Genomic DNA, 22,524 nt, shown 5'->3' with positions numbered 1-22,524 from the left:
ATAAAAATATGGGATAAAAGCAAAAACGATGACGTAGAACACTAAAACTACTACATAAAAATATGGGATAAAGTGGGTCCAGGACACTCTTGCTGTAGGCTTGTGATTGGACCTGAGAAAAGAGCATTATGTTCGGTTGGTGTTACGGAATACACACAAGAAAAGAAAAAAACGCTTGGGCGCAGAACCGTTGGATTATTTTGATGATCAAACCGAGGATTGGGGAGTGGGAAAAGTGGAACATATAAAAATGACGAACCCGCACGTTTTGCAGATCCTCCTCTACAGCTCTACTGGCAGACAGAGAGACAAAAGAGAGAGAGAGAGAGATGGCAGCCGACTTGGTGTGCTGTGGGACGCAATTCTTCCTATACGTGCTGGTGATCATAGGGCTGGTGTGCTTTGCCGGGCTCATGGCTGGGCTCACCCTGGGGCTCATGTCTCTGGGACTCGTCGACCTGGAGGTCCTCATAAAATCCGGCCGGCCTAAGGATCGCTTGTACGCCGGTACTTCTCTCTCACACACTTCTTCCTCTTTTCTTTCCTTTCCTTTATTCGTTTTCTTTTGGTGGGTGAATTTTCGAGGTCAAAATGAAGAAACTTTTATGAAAGTTGTTGAAAAGAAAACTATGAATTTCTATATTAATCCCACAACCCAGTTGGCTCCTGATTTAATTAATCTCTATTTGCCTTTTCGGGCTTCTGAATTTTTAAGGATTAAGAGGGGTTATTTGTGGAGGTTTTAGTAGGATTAACTATGCTAGCAATGGGAGAACTTGGTGCTTTTCCATTGCTTTGAACGGCTTGTGTTATAATTTTATGTAATTCTTCATGTTTAGAATTAGGCAACTAGTGAATGGTAGTTTTTTCGGTAGGAAATGCCTTCCCAAAGAAAAGGTATAAGCTTAAGTTGCACATCTGAGCTAATCCTGTTGGTAGGAAAATCTCACATGGATTCGGCTGAAGAGATCTAAGTTTGAAGTGATGTGCTGTGATTTTTTTCTTTCAGCTAAAATATTTCCAGTGGTAAAGAATCAGCATCTTCTACTTTGTACACTATTGATTGGCAACGCTTTAGCGATGGAGGTAACTACATGGTTCTTGTGGAACCTAAAATATATCGTGTAAAGATTGGTTGATCTTACCAATTGTTTTCAAATGATCTTTCTCTCTCTCTCTCTCTCTCTGTGCAGACTCTTCCCATATTCTTGGACAAGCTTGTGCCTCCATGGGCAGCAATTCTGATATCAGTGACTCTCATCCTCATGTTTGGTGAGGTAGTTTATCATCAAATCCAAATGGGAATAGTTTGATTTGTAATGTCGTCTGCTCCCCAAAATTTTTCTAGTTTTATATGCGTATGTTTCATTACAGATAATGCCACAAGCGGTCTGTACTCGCTATGGCTTGAAAGTTGGAGCAACAATGGCCCCTCTAGTTCGTGTTCTTCTTTGGCTGTTTTTCCCTATTTCTTACCCAATTAGTAAGGTAGAATGAATGTAGAGATTATATGAAATTACATATTTTTATCCTGTGTTTTGTGCAAGTTGGGCTGCTTATTTTATTTACTTGTGTGGAGAATAACATCTACTATTCTTTTCTTATAACCAAGGTTTTCATGTTATTTTCTTTCCTTTCAATTAATGCGCTACAATATTAAGTGCAGGTGTTGGATTGGATGTTGGGTAAGGGACATGCTGTCCTTTTACGGAGAGCAGAGCTCCAAACTTTTGTGACTTTTCATGGAAATGAGGTATGGTAATGGAGCGCAGAGCATCAGGAATGTTGAAACTGTCTCCTTGGAATTTTGTGCAAGATGTTTATTCCCAGGGAGATGACAACCTAGTGGCTTATGTTTCAATGCTCTGGACTGTCTCCCATTCCCCTGGTTCTCTGATGTAAAATGGTATGCATATTTTTGTTGTTTAGGCCGGGAAAGGCGGGGATTTAACACATGATGAGACTACTATCATCACTGGGGCACTTGAATTGACAGCAAAGACTGCAAAAGATGCCATGACTCCCATATCAAATGCATTTTCCCTAGATCTGGATTCAAATCTTGATTTGTGGGTTTCTGGATTCATTTTTTGTTTTCTTCATCATGTTATTCTGTGTTCTAACCCCTCCTTCTCTCTTTCTCTCTTTCTGCTATACAGGGAGACATTGAATGAAATAATGACAAAGGGTCATAGTAGAGTTCCGGTTTATGCTGGAAACTCGAAGAACGTAGTTGGACTTATTCTGGTAATTTCATTTCTTTCTGTCAGTGTGATACAATTTATTTATTTATTTATTTTTTTTTTGGGTAAGTTGAATGGATTATTGTTTTCGATGATCTACATATATCTTACTTATCAAAAAAAAAAAAAAAAAAAAAAGTTTTTCATCTGCTTATATAATATACCTTGTTCACATGATCATATCTCCCATTTGTCTAAGGAAGTGACAAGAGGGTAGCCTTAGGTAAACAGCTGATGAGATAAACCGGTCTCTTTTGTCTAACTTAAAGGTAGATGTTGCTGTGTGATTATCCAAGTTGTGTATGTAGTGTGCTAAGCTAAGTGTGAGTTTTATTGTAGAATGCCTAGATCATTTTAATACCTTGTCATTTATGCAACCGCTGCTAAGCCTGGATCAAGGAGGACAGTTTTGAGGGTGGGATGCCAGCTTAAATCATTTGGTTGAACCCTTGGGACCATGTCCTGGAATCTTTTTCTTATTGAGGTTGTTGATTGACCAAAACGTGGTGGTTGGGATGGTGTAGTAGTATCTGCACCAGAATCCAAACTGTGATAAATTAACTTTAGTTGATTTGTTGCATGATGGTATGTCATGAAAAATTCCCCAAAAAAAAAAATCCATAAGATGGCTTGGTCCCCTAAAAGGAAAAAAAAAAGTTATATAGAATGGTCTCTCAAAACATGTCACGTTTTCACACTTTTTTCACCTACCCATTTCCGTTCTTCAAAGCTTTCTTCCCTCTTCAGCAGTTTGGCTCTTCCCATTCTTTTCAGTTTTCTCTCCTCGTGCCCCCATTTTCTTCCCTTTCTTTCTCTCTTCTCTGCAAGCAGAAAATCCAAAGCCCAAAAGATACAGATTTTAGAAGACTAAAGCTTGGTAGAGACTCGGTTTCTAGTCCTAATATTCTTCTCCTAGCTAATCTCATTGTGTTATTTTGGCCAAGTTATATATAGAAGTAACTGCTTTAGTTGTTAGTTTCTGGCTGTCAAGCTCCTATGCAGGCCACATCCACATTGATAGACAAAGCAAAATTTGCTAAATTATGATTTTACCAAGGCGTTTTATTGTTTGATTGTAAGCAGGCAATTAGGTGAAGCAAATACCAAGCTCCATTCAAGAAGTTGATTTTTTTTTTTTTTTTTCCCTAAGCACATTATCTGTCGATGCAATGGTTTTGCTGTGTCTCCTTTTGTTTCTCCAGTCACTTGTTTAGTTTTTTTTTTTTGGCAAAACAAAACAGAGAATCGGTTACTTATTCAATTCATTGTTAAAGAAAATAATCTGACGTCTAAGTAAGTTCGTATTTTTTTTCGCTTAATTTGTGCACATAATTCTGTCAACGTATAGGAAGAATAGAGTATCAGTTGCATAAGATAAAACAATTTAATTGACTAAAATATTATTTTATGAGTCCGGCCCCCCTTGAAATAAAATCCTTACTCCGCCACTGTTTGTAGTTAGAGTCATTATAATGTAAACCTCTTTTGCCCCAAACTTAATGACCTATAATTCTTTCGTAGTACTGTAGACTTAGTTCCTTTAAAGGATGCAAAAATCTGTAGTAATTCTTGTTTGATGCTTTCTCTTTCTTATGGTATCCACTTGAATATCCCATTCTATCATGTACAGGTTAAAAATCTCTTGGCAGTTGATCCAGATGATGTGGTTCCTGTGAGAAAAATGATCATAAGGAAAATTCCTCGGTAGGATGATACTTTCATTTTTTAATTTCTGTATAGAGGGGAGAAGACATGTATGCCTGGGATAAAGAAGGGGATATGACCCTGAAAGTATAATTTCATTAGTAGCTGTCTTGCATTTGTTAATTGGGTTATTTATCTTTTATATCTTCTTTTCTGATATCTTGTCTTGCATTACTACCTCATTTAGGGTTTCAGAAGACTTGCCTCTGTATGATATTCTAAATGAATTCCAGAAGGGTCACAGCCACATTGCTGTTGTCTATAAGGATAATGAGAAAAAAGAGGTCTCAAAGAAAGGTAAAGGGGGTGAACAGCTCGAGTTTAAGGACAGCTGTAAGAAGCATAGGGGCAAATCTGAGGCATCACCAAATAATGGTGAGAATGTAGGAAACACGAACAGAAGGACCCTGTTGATATTTTATCCTATTGCTGTATTAGCAACTAGCTTGCCTTGCAGGCTCGTAGTTTTGACTTCTGAGGTTGAATTTTTACACTTAATTTAATTTAGATCTTATCCTGCCAATGGTTGTGTAAGACCCGTATTTGTTAATGGGAGCGTGTCCCACCTATCACATGTGATTACACAATTCAAGAACGTTTTCTCCCTAAATTGTTCCTAATTTTTCATGCCCCAACATATTGCTTAACTTTTCTATGATCAGTGATGTCTCCACCTTATTTACAATTTCGATACCTGATTGGTTCCCAACATATTTGAATCCTCATTGGAAGTATGAGTGAATTTGTATTTCCTCTTATCTGTTTTGTCTTTTCTGAATATTTCCATTTCCATTCCAGAAGTCATTGTGTCCTTCTATGTGGTTAGTAAATATGTTTCTATTGATTTTGATTATGGCTGATTATGCCTCAACTAATGCTGCTTTAATCATTTTTAAAAATTATATTTTGATTGATATTTCATTATGGGTTTGTCATACCTCATATTTTAGGTTTAGCCATCTGTTTCTTTTGCAAAGTTTACAATTAATTTGCTCTATGTAAACCAGATAATCTTGATGTTGGCCCCACTTCTGGTACCAAAAATGTGGGGACTGAATCAAAATCAGATGATGGTCTGACAGCTATGGCTAAGATTGATGGGGGTCAACAAATGAAGAAGAATCCACAGGCTGCTGCCTATAAAAAACGACATAGAGGTTGTTCATTTTGCATTCTGGACATTGAAAGTGCAGCAATTCCAGAGTTCCCATCCAATGAAGAGGTTGTTGGTGTAATTACCATGGAGGATGTCATTGAAGAACTTCTTCAGGTAATGTTTTCTTCAGTATACATTACTTATCAAAAAGAAAAAAAAAGAAGGTTTTCTTCAGTATAAAATCATGGCCAGGCATACACAAGGAATGGATACACGGGCTTGGGAAACCATGTTGTGGTCCTGTTTACTCTTAGACACCTTTCCTGGATACACGGGATTGTGGTACAATTTACTCTACTAAAAAGTGAATAGGGGTACATGTTTGAGCTCAATTCTCGAGGCTGGTTTTAGTTAGTTACAATATTAATATTAGGTATGAGTAACTGAAACTGCTTCTATAGAACTGCCCCTCTTTTAAGTGTTTGAGCTTTCTATTTGAATTTTGTTTTATACGGTGATCTCGTGATCTCAGTTCAAATGTTTGCTTTTGTCAGGAGGAAATATTGGATGAAACCGATGAGTATGTCAACATCCATAACAGGTAAAAAGTTATCGTTTGGCGTTTGCTATGTTATTTAGCTCTGTTGCTTGTGTGCTCATGCTCGCACAGAATAATATATACATGCACCAACTACTTAATTTATCTTTTCACCAAGAAATACTGGAGGGCAAAGCCCTCTGACGAACCTGCCCCGAAAGTATGGATGTTGTGCTTTTAAAAATTGGAAACGGAATATGTTTTAAAAATTCCGACTGGGCTGGGTCGGAAATTAGTAACATGTTTTAATAATATCGGAAATCCCAATTCCGATGGCCACAGGACTAGGAACTACTTTGTCCCTTGCTTCTCGGCAAATCAAAGAATACCTTGGTTCCTTGATTAGCCATTTTTGTGGTTGTAACAATCACTTCAAGCGGTGGAAAGAACAAAAGATGTGCTCCAAGTCCTTGGGCTGTTGAATAGAATCCAACCACACAGGTGATCAATTGACAAGTGAGCAAAGGGAGTGTCACAAGCAACACACTAAAGCTCAATCCTTTGCTTGTTGGGGTCAGAAAATGACTAGACCTAGGTTGTCATATGGCGAGAAACCAATCATTGAATTTGTGGTGATTAGAGAGGGATTTTGAGTGAAACATGATGTATGTTTGTGAAGTGCTGTTTGCTGCCATGATGAGTTGAGCAGTGTTTGAACCAAATATATACAAAATTGTTAAGAGCATTTCCAACAGCGATCGCTGTTTTAGCCACTCAAAATCAACTTTTTCTAGTTTAGCTACTACATTTTCACAATGAACTCCAGTAGACTATCTATTTTACTATCTACTTTATTTAAATATTGTTTTTTAATCTATTTTTTATTATATTTTCCCACTTCTCTCTCTCTCTCTCACTCTCCCTCACCATGCACAACAAACCCTCCCACTGACCCATTTTCCAGCCCAAATCCCCTTCCCCTCTCTCACTCTCGCTCACCACCATAGAACCAAGATTGCAAAGATTATCCATTTACAACAAATCCATTTATGCTTTCAAACATCTCTCACTGGGGACGATTTGGTTTGATGGGTGTCAATTTTGGGTGTGATTTTTTGATGGGTGTCGATTTGGTTGGATGGGCAAGGATTTTGAGGTGTGCTTTTCAGATGGTTGGATGGGTGTCGATTTGGTTTGATGGGTAAGGATTTTGGGGTGTGATTTTCGGATTTAATTGAAGGAGAGTGAACCAGTGATTTCATGTGTGGTGGAGGAAGATGAGTGGGAGAGAAAGAGAAGGGAGAAGAATCCGTGATAAGAGAGAAGAAGAGAAAGTGGGAGAGAAAGAGAAGAAGAGGAAAAAAAAATGTTGGGTGCCGAGAATGTGTTTCGGGGAAGATGAACCAGAGAAAGAAAAAGAGGGAGAGAGAAAGAAGAATAAACTAAGAAAATGAGACCTTGGAAATCATATTATATTACTTAGAGCATTTACAGCAGAAAATGTAAACTAGTTTTTTTAGCTAAATGTAGCTATTATGCCTTATTTCTTTTTTTTTTGATAAGTAAAAGGCATTATAAAAAAAGCGCAAGGGGCGCAACCCATGTACACAGGAAGTATACAAAAGAGCCCACTACACGAGCTTCAAACTGAAAAAGACGCACATAGATCGATAAACTCCGTAAGCGTTGTAGCTTGCGAAGAAAACCCCATGACCCTCCAAGAGTAGAGTGTTTGGATCACCCTTTTCTTCAATTCTATAATTCCCATTTCACGATCCTCAAAGCTCCGCGCATTCCTTTCTCTCCATAATGACCACATTACACACAAAGGAGCCATCCTCCAAATGTACATGACTGTCCGCTTTCCCCTTTGCCCTCCCCAACTCCCCAAGCATTCCTTCAAACTCCCAGGCATCACCCACGTTATACCAAAGAGTTGGAGAATCATGTTCCATACCTCAACAGCAGTTTCGCAATGCACTAAAAGGTGATCAATAGATTCGCCACTCTTCTTGCACATACAACACCATTCCGTCACAATGATGTTCTTCTTCCGTAGGTTGTCCAATGTTAGAATTTTCCCCATAACTGCCGTCCATACGAAAAAAGCCACCCTCGGTGGAGCTTTACTCTTCCAAATAAGTTTCCATGGACCATCCACCGGGGCTGAATTTATTTTCACCTTGTAGAAAGACTTCACCTCAAAAATTTTCCTCTTTGAAGGCATCCAACAAATTTTATCTACCCCACCTTGCCTTACTTGTTGGGAATACAGCAATTCGAAGAATCTCGAAACCTCTTCCAATTCCCAATCATGGACATGTCGAATAAATCGAACATTCCAATAGATAGCTCCATTTACCCTCTCCATATTCTCCTCTACCCATGCCTCCTTTTCACATGCAATATTGAATAAAGCAGGAAACAAATTCTGTAGTGATGCCTCCCCACACCACACATCCTTCCAAAACAACACACGAGACCCGTTTCCTACCTCAAATCGCACATGTTGCTGAAACTCATCCCATCCCTTTCGGATACTTTTCCACAATCCCACCCCATATGACCCTCTTACCTCCTTGGTACACCAATCACCCCTCATCACCTCATATTTTGTCTCCACTAATTTCCTCCACCATGCATCTCTTTCAACTGCAAATCTCCACAACCATTTACCCAATAAGGCTCGATTAAATTGTGTCAAATTCTTTACCCCTAATCCCCCCGCCTCCACAGGCATACAAATGTTGGACCATCGGACCAAATGGAATTTGAACTCATCTCCGACACCTCCCCATAGAAAATCTCTTTGCATTTTTTCGAGCCGTTTCGCCACATTCACTGGGATTTGAAACAACGATAAATAGTATGTGGGTATACTAGATAGCGTACTTTTGATCAACGTTATTCGCCCCCCCTTGGATAAATACATTCGCTTCCACCCCGCCAATTTCGTCTCCATCTTCTCTATAACCTTATTCCATATAGCAGGGTCCTTACTATGAGCCCCCAAAGGCAATCCCAAATAGATAAATGGTATAGAATCCACACCACAACCAAGTATATTTGCCAATCCTTCTACATCTTCCACCATACCAATAGGCGCAATTACAGACTTGGATAAATTTATTTTCAACCCTGCAACCGCTTCAAAACACAACAACAAACATCGCAAATTCCGAAGTTGTTCCATCTTTGGCTCACAAAAAATAATAGTATCATCAGCAAAGAGTAAATGCGACACTTCCATTACCTCATTAAGCTGCGAACCCACTGAGAAGCCAGCCATAAGCTCTCTCTCCGCCATTGCCTTCATCATCCTACTGAACGCCTCCATCACCAACACAAATAACAAAGGGGACAAAGGATCCCCTTGTCTCACTCCCCGAGAACTACCAAAAAAATCTGTCGGTGTTCCATTAATGAGCACTGAAAATCTTACAGTAGAGACACAATGCCGGATCCACGCTCTCCACCGTTCCCCGAAACCACATTTCTCCAACATATACAATAAAAAATCCCAATTGACATGGTCATATGCCTTCTCCAAATCTAACTTGCAAATAATACCTGGTTCCCCAGATCGAATCCGACTATCCACACATTCATTTGCCATTAAAACAGAGTCTAAAATTTGCCTGCCAGGTATAAAAGCATTTTGGGTATGTGACACGAGCTTCCCCATGACAGAATTCAACCGACTAACCAACACCTTTGAGATTATCTTATACACCCCGCTTACCAGGCTAATAGGTCGAAAATCCCTTATGTCCACCGCTCCAGCTTTTTTTGGAATAAGTGCTACAAAAGTAGCATTAATGCTCTTTTCGAATTTACCACTTTCATGGAATTCCTTGAACACCGCCATCAAGTCCTCCTTAATAACCTCCCAACATTTCTGATAAAACGCCATGGTAAAGCCATCCGGTCCAGGTGCCTTATCACCCTGCAAATTCCTCACCACCGCCCAAATCTCCTCTTCCTCAAAATCTCTCTCCATCCACAACCGCTCCCCTTCCTCAATAGAGTTGATATGTTCTATCAGAGGATCTAATAATGTGGTTGGTCTCTCCTGGCACTGCTCAGAATACAACATTTTATAAAACTGCACAATATGATCTTGTATAGCTGCCGGATCCTCTGTCCTTCTCCCACCCACCATCATTGCTGCAACTGTGTTGTTTCTTTTGTGTGAGTTTGCCAACCTATGAAAGAACTTCGTATTCCGATCGCCCTCTTTTAGCCACAAAGCTCTAGATTTCTGCCTCCAACTCATTTCTTCTTGTAAGAGTGTCTTCTCTAAGTTTTGAGAGCATTCATCTCGCCGAAGTATCTCCTCCTCCGTCAATTCTCTGCTTTCTATTATTCTGTCCAGCCCACCCAAAACCTCCTCCAACTCCTTTTTACGTTTGCCTATGTCTCCAAAAACCTCCACATTCCACTTTTTGAGGTCCCCTTTCAAGGCTTTCAACTTTCGGGCCAGCACATAGCTAGGGTTACCATCAAAAAAATAGGAATTCCACCAATTCTTGACCTGCTCCACAAACCCCTCCGCTTGTAGCCACATGTTTTCGAACCTAAAAGGTAGACGACCCCTTCTTCCAATTCCACACTCCAACAACACTGGAAAATGATCGGATAAGACTCTAGGCAATCTTTTTTGACATACATCTGGATAGTGTTCCTCCCATTCTGTGGAGACCAGAAATCTGTCAAGTCTGGACCCTGCACGCCTATTAGACCATGTAATCCGCCCTCCTACCATTGGAAGATCAATAAGCCCATGCTCGAGGATAAAATCAGCAAATTCGGTCATTGCTTGGGTTTGTCTTGTAGCCCGCAATCGTTCCCCAATACTGCGCACGACATTAAAATCCCCTCCCACACACCAAGGTCGATCCCACACATTAATTACACCTCCCAGTTCATCCCAAAAGTTGCTTCGGATACTAGCGTCCGTTGGCCCATACACGCCCGCAAAAGCCCATTCATAATTTTCCGTGACACTTCGGAAAACACATGCTACTATAAACTGCCCTACACATTCCTCAACTTTCTCCACCACTCGTCTATCCCACATTAACAAAATACCTCCCGATGCACCGGTAGCTCTCAAATACAACCAACCAACATGACTACACCCCCATACACTCCGAATCACCTCAATATTAATGATCTCCATTTTTGTCTCCTGCAAGCACACAATATCCGCTTTCCACTCTCGTAGTCTCCGCCTAATCTTCACTCTTTTCTCCGGCTCATTCATGCCTCGTACATTCCAAGTAATTATTTTTGGCTTCATTGACAAGATTTTCCAGCCCTCCCTTTACCATTCTCTTTCCGCGATCCTTTCACATCATAGTTCACTGTGCTTTCCAATCGCTTTAATTCCCGACTACCTCGATTCCCCACTTTAGCAATCCCCGGGTGTCCACTGCCCTTTCGCCCATTTGCTCTATTGTTTTCAATGATAGTAAACAGAGCCAGCAGCTCCTCCTCATGCCCATTGCAATTGAGACCCAAATCTTGGCAAAATTTCAACACTCGTTCTAGGACCCAATTTGGGGACACAGATATGTTGTCTCCCACCCCCAATATGTTTAAGGGTGTAATATCCAATATCTCCTCCCCCCCCATTTCTTCCATTAAGCTGATCCTCTCTATTTCTGCTCCAGCCCCCTCATCCACTAACAAACCCTGCCCGGCGAGTTCCCCTCCTTCAGGCTGCTCCATAAATAGCTCCACGGCCAATCCTATCTCCCCAGGTATTTTCGCACCTTCAACTTCCTCATCTGTCTCCGGTATGTCTCCGGCAGGCTTCCCGGCGCTGTCAGAGAAATTCAGGCACTGAGCCACAGACTGACACAAGCCTTCAACATCTCCCAAAGAGTCTGTTTTCCCCTCTTCGGCCCTATCTGTGACGGTCTTCCCCTTTTCCGCCACCCCCGACGCCGCCATACCTCCCATCGCCGTCGCTGGCGCCATGACAGCGATGCCGGCAACGTCTGAGCCAGCTCTAGTCCCTTCTTCGTCCATCTCTGTCTTGTTTTCAGCCTGCCCAAGTGGTCCCTCCGTCTCGCCGGCGTGATCTGTGCCAATGGACTCCGTAGTTTGCTTCGGCGTTCCACTCCGATCAGACTCCAGCGCACCTGTACTGGCCAGTTGCTGGAAGTGGTCACTCGCGTCGGTGTGTTCTGTGGCACTATCCTTCACTTCTTGCTCCGACGTCCCGGTCTGGTCTTTCACCGGCGATATTGCAATCACCGGTTTTGGACGCCATAATCTGTTTCTGATGGGATGCCGGCGAACGTATATTTTCCGATATCTATTGATAATCTGTAACCTTGTGGGCTGATCCTTAAGCCTATTCTCATTCCCCCTATTTGAGGCCCATTCCTTCAGCCCATTTCCCATTTTACTCTGGCCCATCTGGATTTCCTTCCCCGTATTCCCCCAGCCCATCGCCATCTCCTTATTCCCCCAGCCCATCTCCAGCCCCTTCTTCCCACCTCCCTGCTCCAGCTTTTCTAGACAGCTGGATATCTGTTTTTGTAAGGAAAGTAAAATTTCCTTAATGCTCGTGAGATTCTCCAAATTGTGTGTCGCCAGACTTTCCTTTTGTTGCATGGCGTGATCTCCGTTCGTCAACTCCCGGATTTGCGCGCCTTCCTTACAAAGATTCAACCCCCCCTCGCCGGCTGGCTGTGTACCGGAGGTGCCGGTCGTGCTTTTTTCCCCAACCACCGCCTCGGCATACGAACGCCGGTTCTGAAACTCCTTCTGCTGGTTTTGTGGCCCTGCCGGTGGCATCACAATGGTCCCTCCGCTCGTCGGTTGCAGCTCTTTTGTCTCATTTGGAGCCCTACTGGGTTGTCTCTTTCCCTCCGCCTCCTCCCCATTGATCACCCCTTTGCTATTCTTCTCAAAATGCAACTTTAGTCTCTGCAGTTGCGACCGGCAATCTGTCCATCCCTTCCCTTCATGCCCCTCCGGTATGATCACAAAGCTCCTCCGTCCCTTCCCACCATATTCTGATAACTCCAAATAGTTACCATGAGAGTTCTTTTTTCGCTGCATCACGTATGAAAAGCTGCCAAAGCGAAAAGTCCTCCAATTGTCACGAACGATCTCGATATTCGTCAAATAGTCCCATGCACTCGCTAACCAGAAAATGGTTGGCCATGCCATAATCACGTCTCGTGTTTTCCCCCGACTCTTCTCCGCCAACTGGACTCCGCCTTGCACGTTCGATCTAATCTCAAAAGTTTTAGTTTCTACGTAAAAAAACCCCAGATAACCCATATCTCTAATCAAAATTCGATGATTCTCAACCTATACTACCGGAATACCGATCAAAATTCCCCCACGCTCCGTCCCTACGCCTCACCCGCCGCTGGGGCGAGAGAGAAAATCATGCTGACGTGTCGAGTGAAATTTAGAATATCTAATTATATGAAATAGCACATCGTCAGAAAGTAGAAGATAACTGATCAGAAGAATAAAACCCATACATTATTATGCCTTATTTCTTTGCTCCAGCAGGCAGCTTCTTGTAAAATAGAAGTTTTCCTTACAATCGCTACAGTAAACTTTCATATCATAAATAATATGAAAGTTTACTATAACAACTTATAAGTAATATTTTATAATATTTTATCTTTCTTTCTATTTTTTTAATTCTCTCCCCTTCTCTCTCTCTCTCTCTCTCTCTCTTTGGGGAAGACAAAGGAAATGATAAAAAATAATAAAATAATACTAAAAAACAATATTTAATTAGAGTAGATAGTTAAAATAGATGTTCTGTTAGAGTGTGTAGTGAAAAACTAGTAGTTAAAATAAAAAAAAGTTACATTTTGAGTAGTTAAAATGAAAACCCTTGTTAGAGATGCTCTTAGAATTGCTACTGTAAACTTTCATATTACCCTAGCAATTGTAGGGAAAACTTTCATTTTACAATGTTTGCTGGAGCAAGAAAATGGAACATAATAGCTAGATTTAGCTAAAAAGCTAATTTACAAACCTTGCCGGAGTGCTCTTATATGAACCCCTGAACTGACATTATTGCTTATGAATGCAGGATAAAGATCAACATGAATGCTTCTCAGGAAATGGCTCCCGACTCAAATTCACCACAACAGCCCTCCCCTGGCGCATCTATCACTCGCCCTCTAATCTCTGGACTCTCTCCTTCCATTGTATCTCCAGCTCCCACGCCATCACCATCTTATTAATAAGTCTTGTAAGCAGACTTATTAAGAGATTGGCTCATCATATGGCTATTAAAATTAGATTCAGTTACAACACAGAAGCTCTGTATAGTTAGTTACTTGGCAAGAACAGTGGCTTACACAACTTGGAAACTTGGGGTGACTGCCTGGAATCATGTTGTGTAATTTTATAGAAAGAGCCAAAGAGCTGCTCTCTCTTTGATTTGCTCTAATGTGTCAGTTAAACATACCGTTCAAGTTGTTGGTGGCTTTTTGTATGTAAAATCAAACTGAAGGTACAGGTTAATTTTCTTGAAATAAAAACAATAATTTTGACTGTCAAGAATTAGGTGTACACAAGAAAAATCTCATGCTATCTTTGATAGGATTAACAAGGCATGTCAATGTTCACAATTTTAAGCGATTAAAAGTTTGAAATAGGGATAATAGGAACACAAAGGATAACAATAATAATATGATAATAGTAATAATAGAATTAAAATAGTGAGAGTTAAGAAGAATTAAAGTAATAAATATTAAAAAATATTAAAAAAAAAAGAAAAAAAAAAAGAGGAGATTTGAGCAAAAAGGGTAGGTCGGAGAGACTAATTGTGGCTATTTTACTTGGACGTGATTATAGTAGCATTTACTTATTGAGAGCCGCACAGAATATAGAGTAGTCTATTACTCCTATGTGTGAGCCATTAATTGGCATGCGAACTGGGAGGAGAAATTCTAGTTAGCATTCTTCAATCATTTTGAGCTAAATTGGCATGCTTTATTCACTCTTAATTAAAATGAAAAAAAATAAATAATAGTGGATGAAGCATGTCTCTTAACTGTAAATATATTTCTTTAAAAACACATTTCAGTTTATTAAAGTGATTTGTATCGCATGTTACCGTATAAAATTAACTACAACCCTCCAGGCCACTGTGTTGGGTACAAGTCACGATTCGCATGCCAAAAAAAGTCTCATTTTTCGAAGGGAAAAGGAAAGCAGTTGGACTGAGATACCGGTGGTCCTTTTCCGTTAATAGCGGCCTCAAGTCCCGTGCCCGGTACTCCGAAGTGACACTGTCTCTGCCCAGACAATGTAATTCCAACCGTTCCTCAGCTCAATACGAAACATTTTCTTTGTTGTTTTCAGATTTGTATTCTCCCTCCCATTTTATATTCTTCAATCTCCATCACTTTCCCGTTTTGAAAAAGAGACTTCTCCAAACTTTGAGGGCTGAGTTCGGTTGGTGACGACACTAGAAGAAGAATACAGGTGACCTCATGATCTATAACCCGTGCCGATCTGGGGTAATTCTAATCTACTCATTCTTTCTCGGGAAAATCGTGATTGAGTTTTTTTGCTTTGATTCGGCCAATGGGCACCCTCAGCTACTCTTGCTCTAGTTGAAACCCAAGTGGAAGCTATCTCCCCACCTGTGATTTCTTGATTTCTCACAGGTTGTTTTACTAAAGAAATGGAATCTTGTACGTCTTTAGTATATATATATGTTGCACATGTATATTTTGGTGGGTGTTTTTTATTTGGAAGTTTCTTGGTTGATGCGGGACTAATCCATTTGAGCACTTAGTTTTTCTTGTTTTGGTTGAAAATCCCTGTAGAACTTGTCTCCTATATGTGATTCTTGAATCTGTTGCTTGTAATCGTACTTTTAGAATAGAATATTTCAATCTTTGCTCTCTTTTTTCGGAAGCTTTTTGATATTTGAGTGTAGATTTCCTCGTTTGATTTACTTACTTCAAAGTAGTATTTCTTGGGGGTAGAGAGAGATGGCAATATCTCGGTTGGGTCGCCAAGCAAAACGCCCATATGGGTTCTGCATAAAGATGGCTGCAGTGGCCATCTTGGGTCTCTGCTTCATCTTTGTGTGGTCTATGTTTTCTTCTTCCTCCTCTTCTGTAGTCACTCAAAGGGAAAGTTTTGATGACATTGCCGAACCCGTGTCAACAAATGCAAGGACAAGCAGTTCTGGTACTCAGTCCAACAAGAAGGGAGTGCAGAAGCATGGATTGAACAAAGAGGATAAGAAGGAGAAAGTTGAGTCTGATTTGGGTAGGAAGGATGAGAAAAAGGTTAATGGGTCTGCGGCTTTAGTTGTTAAGGAGCACAAGCCTACAAAAAAGGGTGGGAAAGAAGTAGCTAAGGAGAAAAAAGGGAAACATATAAAGGAAGTTGCTGAAGAGAATGATGGGTCAGAGGATTCTGAGGGTGAAAATTCACGTAAAGAAAAGGAGGAGCAAGACGAAGAGGAAGTAGTAGATGGTAAGGAAGAAGGGTTGGATATTGAAGGTGAAGAAAATGGGGAAAAAGAAGGAGACAACGACTTAGTAGAACCAGTGGATCAGGAATTTGAGGAGAAGTTGGAAGATGGAAGTGGTGAGTCAAGGAAGAGGGGAATGGAGAGAAAGATAAAAGGTCCTTTGTTTGATCCTAAATCGCATTATACATGGAAATTATGTAGCACAAGGAGCAAGCACAATTACATTCCTTGTATTGATATTGAAAGTGGCACGGGAAAGCTGCAGAGCTATCGGCATACAGAGAGGAGTTGCCCAAAAACACCTCTGATGTGTCTTGTTCCTCTAATCCATGGTGGTTATGCATCGCCAGTGCGCTGGCCTGAGAGCAAATTGAAGGTGTATCATATATGTGGGGTTTTAGTCTTTTATATTTTATGAATCTCATATATAGAGAGATAAGAGTTTGCTTGACGTTTTCTCATGGTAATGTTCTTCTGTTAGTGCAGATACTGTATAAGAATGTCGCACATCCAAAACTTGCTGCATTTGTTAAGAAACATAGTTGGATGGTTGAGTCTGGAGAATATCTTACTTTTCCTGAAGACCAGTCTGAGTTCAAGGGTGGAGTTGTTCATTACCTCGAGTCCATTGAAGAGGTGAGTTTTTCCTGTTCTAAAGGTCTTGAATATTTTGAATTAATTCTTAAGGATATTGATACGTTTTTTGATATATAAAACACAAGCAATAGATATCATCCCAACTACCCAATACCCACCACTGCTACCACTACTGTAATATACGATAACCCATGATCGTAGCTTATTCTTGCTCTTGCTGCCGCCATGCTCAAGCCCACCCCCATTACCCAACCACAGACCCCCACCGCCAGATATATGTAAGAACTATGATGTATTGCTTGAACAAATTGTGTGTGCCTAGTTTGTGAATAACTGAGAAAGGAAAGAATAATGTAAATTTCCCAAATTACGATCTTTCCTTGATAAAAACTTCAGTGTTTGTGAATTGTAATGGGCAAACTAAGAAATACTTTGCTGTTTGTTGCAATTATCTACTTATAGATGACATTATATTTGTGTCATCTGGCTGGAATCTGCAAGTCATGATTATTTGTCTTATCCATTGTTCTCTGCTCTTTATAAATAAATGGTAGAACCTTAATTTCATCATTAGCGTATTTAGCCCTTTGAAATTTGATTGGATATGATAGATGGTGCCAGACATTGAATGGGGAAAGAATATCCGTGTGGTGCTGGACATTGGATGTACAGATTCAAGCCTTTCGGCTTCTCTTCTTGATAAGGAGGTACTAACATTGTCACTAGGCTTGAAGGATGACCTGGTGGACCTAGCCCAGGTTGCCCTTGAGCGTGGTTTTCCTGCAGTAGTTAGCCCTTTAGGAACTAGAAGGCTTCCTTTTCCTAGTGATGTATTCGATGCTATTCATTGTGGTGGGTGTGGCTTGTCTTGGCATTCCAATGGTTTGTCTTATCCTTAACTTTTTCTCTTTCTTTTCTATTTTTTTCTTTCTTTATTTCCTACTGTTTCTATTAACTTTCATTACTTCTTAAATTACTAGATGAACATATTATTTGTTTTTATGTTTTTTCACTATCAGGGGGTAAGCTTCTTCTAGAGATGAATCGGATTTTAAGGCCCAGTGGATACTTTATTTTGTCAACTAAACATGAGAACATTGAAGAAGAAGAAGGTTGGCCTGTAAGATCTAAGAGTGGTTTCCTTGGTTGCTGAAACTCGTTTGTTTCCATGATATTGTGTTGTTGCTATGCAAATATGGTGAAATCAAAAAAAGAAAGAAAAACTGCACACACAAATTTATGTGGTTCAGTGTTATGCTTACGTTCGTTGGAGAGAGCGTTTTCACTATATTCAGAAAACAAAATAGGGTTACAACATATATTTCTAGCCACTAGTTACAACCTTAGCTCAATACATGGAAAATCTGCATTATACCCTTATCGTAATGTCACTAACGTGGGGGGTGAAACCCCCTGCATTCCCCGACCTATGGTTCGACCTGGCATAAAAAGTTCTTTGCCCAGAAGGGTCGTGAGGGGGGCCTCAAGGGCTCCGCTTCATTCCACCCCTAGCCCTCAGGTCCCTCTCCCTTTAGAGCTAGAGTATAGTGTAAATTATTCATTATAAATATGAGCCACTATCACTAACAAAGTCTTTCTTGAACATTTTAGTTCCATTTGTATAGACTTTATAGTTGATTTTAATCTTATGCTGTCACCCATTTGAGAGTATTAGTTGGATGACTGAATTTATAGGCAGTTGACGTGCTGGGTTTAAATGTAAGCTCAGAAAACTTTATCCTTCCTCACGAATTTATGGAGTACCTACGTCTATTGAGTTAAATCAGGACTAGTCTCATTTGAAATGATGCTGTCAACTAAGTCTGCCCGTGCCTTGAATTTTCCAAAATTTTACCATCCTCCTTTTCTGGTGGCAATTAAGTTTGCCATCTACAGCAGTGCATATCATTCACCACCTTAGCCTCTATCTTGCAGTAGGTTTTATATGCTAGTCAAGGAGGTTTGCTTCACAGGCTATGTGCTTAAAAGAACTGGCCAGATGCATGTACTTAAAAGAACTGGTTTTAACTTGTTAAGTGGGATATAGGATTGTGAACTTCTTGGAAGTCTTATCTGTTCTAGGGTCACCTAATGGATCCTATGCCACATCAATGCATACCAATCTGCAATGTGGTTTCTTCTTACCACATATGCAGAAGAACTGGTTTTGTTTATTTTGTCTGCATTATCTATTGAAGAAAACCCTTATTATATTTACTAACACTACTTGTATTTCCAGCCATGTCCAGATTAACAGCATCCATCTGTTGGAATATTCTGGCTCATAAAACTGATGAAGTCAGTGACGTTGGTGTTAAAATATATCAGAAGCCTGAATCGAATGATATTTATGAATTGAGAAGGAAGAAAAATCCACCTTTATGCAAGGAAAATGAAAATCCAGATGCAGCCTGGTATGCTAAGATGAGATTGCTTTTTTAAATTCATCTTCCTGTTTGGTTTTGTTAATTTGAATTTGAACCTAAAATAAGTGACATCGATTATCAGTGTGGAAAGCCTACTTTTCCATTCTAGACATAAAAAACTGAATTAACGTTCTGATTTGAACAAAGGATGGATGCAAAGTGACCGAGTCGATGATATTTGGGATTGGTCAGAGTTGGATGTCATTGTCGTCAAGTTACTGACTTAATCCAATAATAGAGCTGATCAGTTGTTTCTTCTTTTGAAGATCCTCAATGACGTAGCCATGCCCAATGACCTCTAACCTAGGGCTTTATACATACACTCTCAAATTCTCCAAATTAAATATTAACAAAGCAATTTTCTCCTAGTTCAACATTATTACCCAATTACTTACTAAAAAAAAAACATTATGATCCAACATACAAAATTTTCAAGTAACAAAAAACTGACTGTTTTTATTTATTTATTTATTTCTCATAAGTACTCCTACAGCTAACTGTCATTCACAGTCATGATTATCCATCCGCCATCTTCATTATCTATTGGTGTCATTGTCTAATGTTAGTTGAAACTGAAGAAATATTTATTGAGTAATGATAGTCCAAATCAAGTAGACATTTGTGTATGACTATAACCCTCACTAGCTTTGGTAATTCTAGCTTTTTTCTTTTCTTTTCTTCTTGCTTCTTTCCATTTTTTTCTCTTTTTTTTTTTTTTTTTTGCTCTTTTTCCTTTTTGTCTTCTCTATTTTAGTTTTATGCCCATTTACATGGTAGTTGAACCATTTTCTTTGAACAGGTATACTCATATAAGGACATGCCTGCACAGCATTCCATCTGCAATTGAACAACATGGGACAGAGTGGCCTGAGGAATGGCCCAAGAGGCTCGAAACTTATCCAGACTGGATGAATGATAAAGAAAAATTGATTGCAGACACCAACCACTGGAAAGCTATAGTTGACAAGTCCTATCTTACTGGAATTGGTATTGACTGGTCAAATATACGGAATGTGATGGACATGAAAGCCATCTATGGAGGGTATGCAACCAAAAGAACTGAAGAATCAATTTTCCTTTAATTGTTTTTTATATTTAATAAGGTGCTAGTGCCAAAATGTAAACATTTTCTCTTTGCTTAAACGCTAGTTCTGTCCCCTTCTGGTTCCATGGGCTTTTCTGATTACTTAAACTCCATAAAAATATGCTGGGAAGTAGAGTAATTGTGCACGTGGAAATACAGATTTGCAGCAGCTCTCTCTCAACAGAAGGTTTGGGTGATGAGTGTGGTCCCCGTCCATGCACCGGACACTCTTCCTTTCATTTATGAACGTGGGCTTGTGGGCGTCTACCATGATTGGTGTGAGTCTTTTGGTACTTACCCAAGATCGTATGATCTTTTGCATGCTGATCATCTCTTCTCACGGCTCAAGAACAGGTTAACATGAACTTTCTAGTTAGTGCCTTGTTAGTTAATTTATGTGACTAAATCTGTGGATTGCAACTTAATTTTGATTTATGTGTTTATTTTTTTGCTGGGCGAGGTTAGATTTTAGTGGGTTTTCATGAAGACAGGTTTTGCAACTTGATTTATTTTTTCCCATTAGGTTTACTGCAGTCTTAGTTACCTGTTAAAACCCGTGGTCAGTTATTTCCTTTATCAGAGATTACCATTTCCTCTGGTTAAGATCTGGGCAAAAAATGGAGCTGTTGAAGTATTCTCTATGGATAATGGGTTCTGTTATTTTCCAATTGCCCTATTTACAGAGACTGTTAAGAGGCTCGGCCACGGTATATCATGGACAGGTTCTGAATCTTGCGTTTATGGGAGCTGAGAATGAGATTTTAGAATTTTGCTTTTAGCAGGGTGCCTATTTGGCTGTCCAAACTACCCTATCCTAACAATGGCTCATCCCTTGGGTCATTGCTTGGATGTACAGATAATATTCATTTTGTGGGTTCAATTGATCAATCAAATTGATTGTTTCTTTTAGTGTCTTAGATCATGTTGGCAACTATTTTCTTGGTTTGTTACTTCCGTACTGGAATATCATTATTTGGTCTAATGGATTGAATTTTATTCTAGTAATCATCTAGCAAATAATAGATTTTATTTCACTTAAGTGTGATAGTCTTTTTGGTTCTATGGATGTCATAATTTTCCTTTGTACCCCTTTTCTTGTGGCTGCTTTTGCTGTTATTACAGATTCTCTATAAAACACAATGTGATAGACTATTTCAATTATACAAGCTAGCGTTTGATGGATAGATAACTTTCCAGGTGTAAGCAGCCGGTATCGATCGTGGTCGAGATGGATCGTATTCTACGGCCTGGAGGTTGGGCTATTATACGTGATAAGGTTGAGATATTGGATCCATTGGAGGGCATATTGAGAAGTCTACACTGGGAAATCCGAATGACTTATGCTCAGGATAAGGAGGGTATCATATGCGCAAAAAAGACCATGTGGAGGCCTTAAAATCTCTATTTATGCAGCAGCTTGTGACTGCATGATCTCAAATTCAAGTAGACATGGCTCCTCCTTTTACGAAAGTACAAGGTGAAAAGGTCTTCTCGGCTCCCTTTGTAGCAAAACAACAGATACTGATTCTTCATGTTTGTGTGAAGTGAAGAAGAGCTATACAGATTCTTGAATTTTTTTTTTTTTTTTTCTTTTTCTTATTATGGACACAATGAATGTTACCATGTTAGATTTTCCTGGCTGTTTCTATTTTTGGCCCTGCATGTAAAGAGGAACAATAGGAGGGGTTTTCAACCCATGGGTTATATTTTTGGATAGATCTCATGTATTAGAATATTAACTACGTGATAAAATTTGTCATTTTCTATTTGAGTTACTTGAATTCCAAAGCATTATATGCCGGACAAAGTGTTTCTTCAAACTAAATTGGAGAAAATTCCTCAAATCCAATCAATTAAATTGATATATGTTCTTAGAGCATGTGATTGTGTTCTGTTAATTTTTTTTTTAATAAAAAAAAAAAAAGGAGGCATGTGAAAATCACATATATTTTAAGGACAAGTGTCAATTTAATAGACTTAATTTAACGAATTTAGCCTTATTTACCCTATTACTGAACAATGACAAATTGACAAACTAGAAAGAAAAAAAAAGGTTTGAGCCAATATCTTTGTACCGAGATTTTCAATAATTTTGTTATTCGAATCGATAGCACGTGGCAATTTATACAGTATATTTTACCAACATAACCTAATGGGCTAAAGATACCTTAAAATAATATCAAAGGGCCATACCCCAGGAAGTTTGGAAGTCCAAATCCATATCTTTGGTGGCAAAATTGATTGGTTATCATGGGCCCGTAAATCACTCAGTCCAATTGAAAAATCAATCAAACACGGCCTCGGCCAAGCCTACCATCTTTGCGTACAAAAACGCCGTCGTCTCCTTCTA

The 22,524-nt window shown here is 39.6% G+C and overlaps 2 protein-coding genes across 2 annotated transcripts; both read left to right on the top strand.

Annotated features, from left to right (window-relative positions):
- Positions 1-275: 275 nt before the first annotated feature.
- On the top strand, positions 276-14,021 carry LOC132183808 (methyltransferase, putative (DUF21)). Its single transcript, XM_059597240.2, has 12 exons — positions 276-507; positions 1,010-1,086; positions 1,194-1,277; positions 1,375-1,488; positions 1,667-1,753; positions 1,930-2,069; positions 2,160-2,247; positions 3,874-3,947; positions 4,135-4,322; positions 4,955-5,217; positions 5,598-5,644; positions 13,659-14,021. The coding sequence occupies exons 1-12, from the start codon at positions 330-332 to the stop codon at positions 13,810-13,812; spliced, it is 1,494 nt and encodes a 497-aa protein (XP_059453223.2). The 5' UTR covers positions 276-329; the 3' UTR covers positions 13,813-14,021.
- Positions 14,022-14,744: 723 nt separating this feature from the next.
- Positions 14,745-21,945, top strand: LOC132184061 (S-adenosyl-L-methionine-dependent methyltransferases superfamily protein). Its single transcript, XM_059597544.2, has 8 exons — positions 14,745-16,443; positions 16,554-16,703; positions 17,276-17,546; positions 17,684-17,776; positions 18,904-19,078; positions 19,890-20,132; positions 20,334-20,528; positions 21,372-21,945. Exons 1-8 carry the CDS (start codon positions 15,577-15,579, stop codon positions 21,568-21,570), a joined length of 2,193 nt encoding a protein of 730 aa, XP_059453527.2. The 5' UTR covers positions 14,745-15,576; the 3' UTR covers positions 21,571-21,945.
- Positions 21,946-22,524: the final 579 nt, after the last annotated feature.

The sequence above is a fragment of the Corylus avellana genome, chromosome 7 (genome assembly GCF_965113065.1).
Source record: "Corylus avellana chromosome 7, dhCorAvel1.hap1.2, whole genome shotgun sequence".
Lineage (NCBI taxonomy): Eukaryota > Viridiplantae > Streptophyta > Magnoliopsida > Fagales > Betulaceae > Corylus > Corylus avellana.
This window is presented reverse-complemented; position numbering and strand designations above follow the sequence as displayed.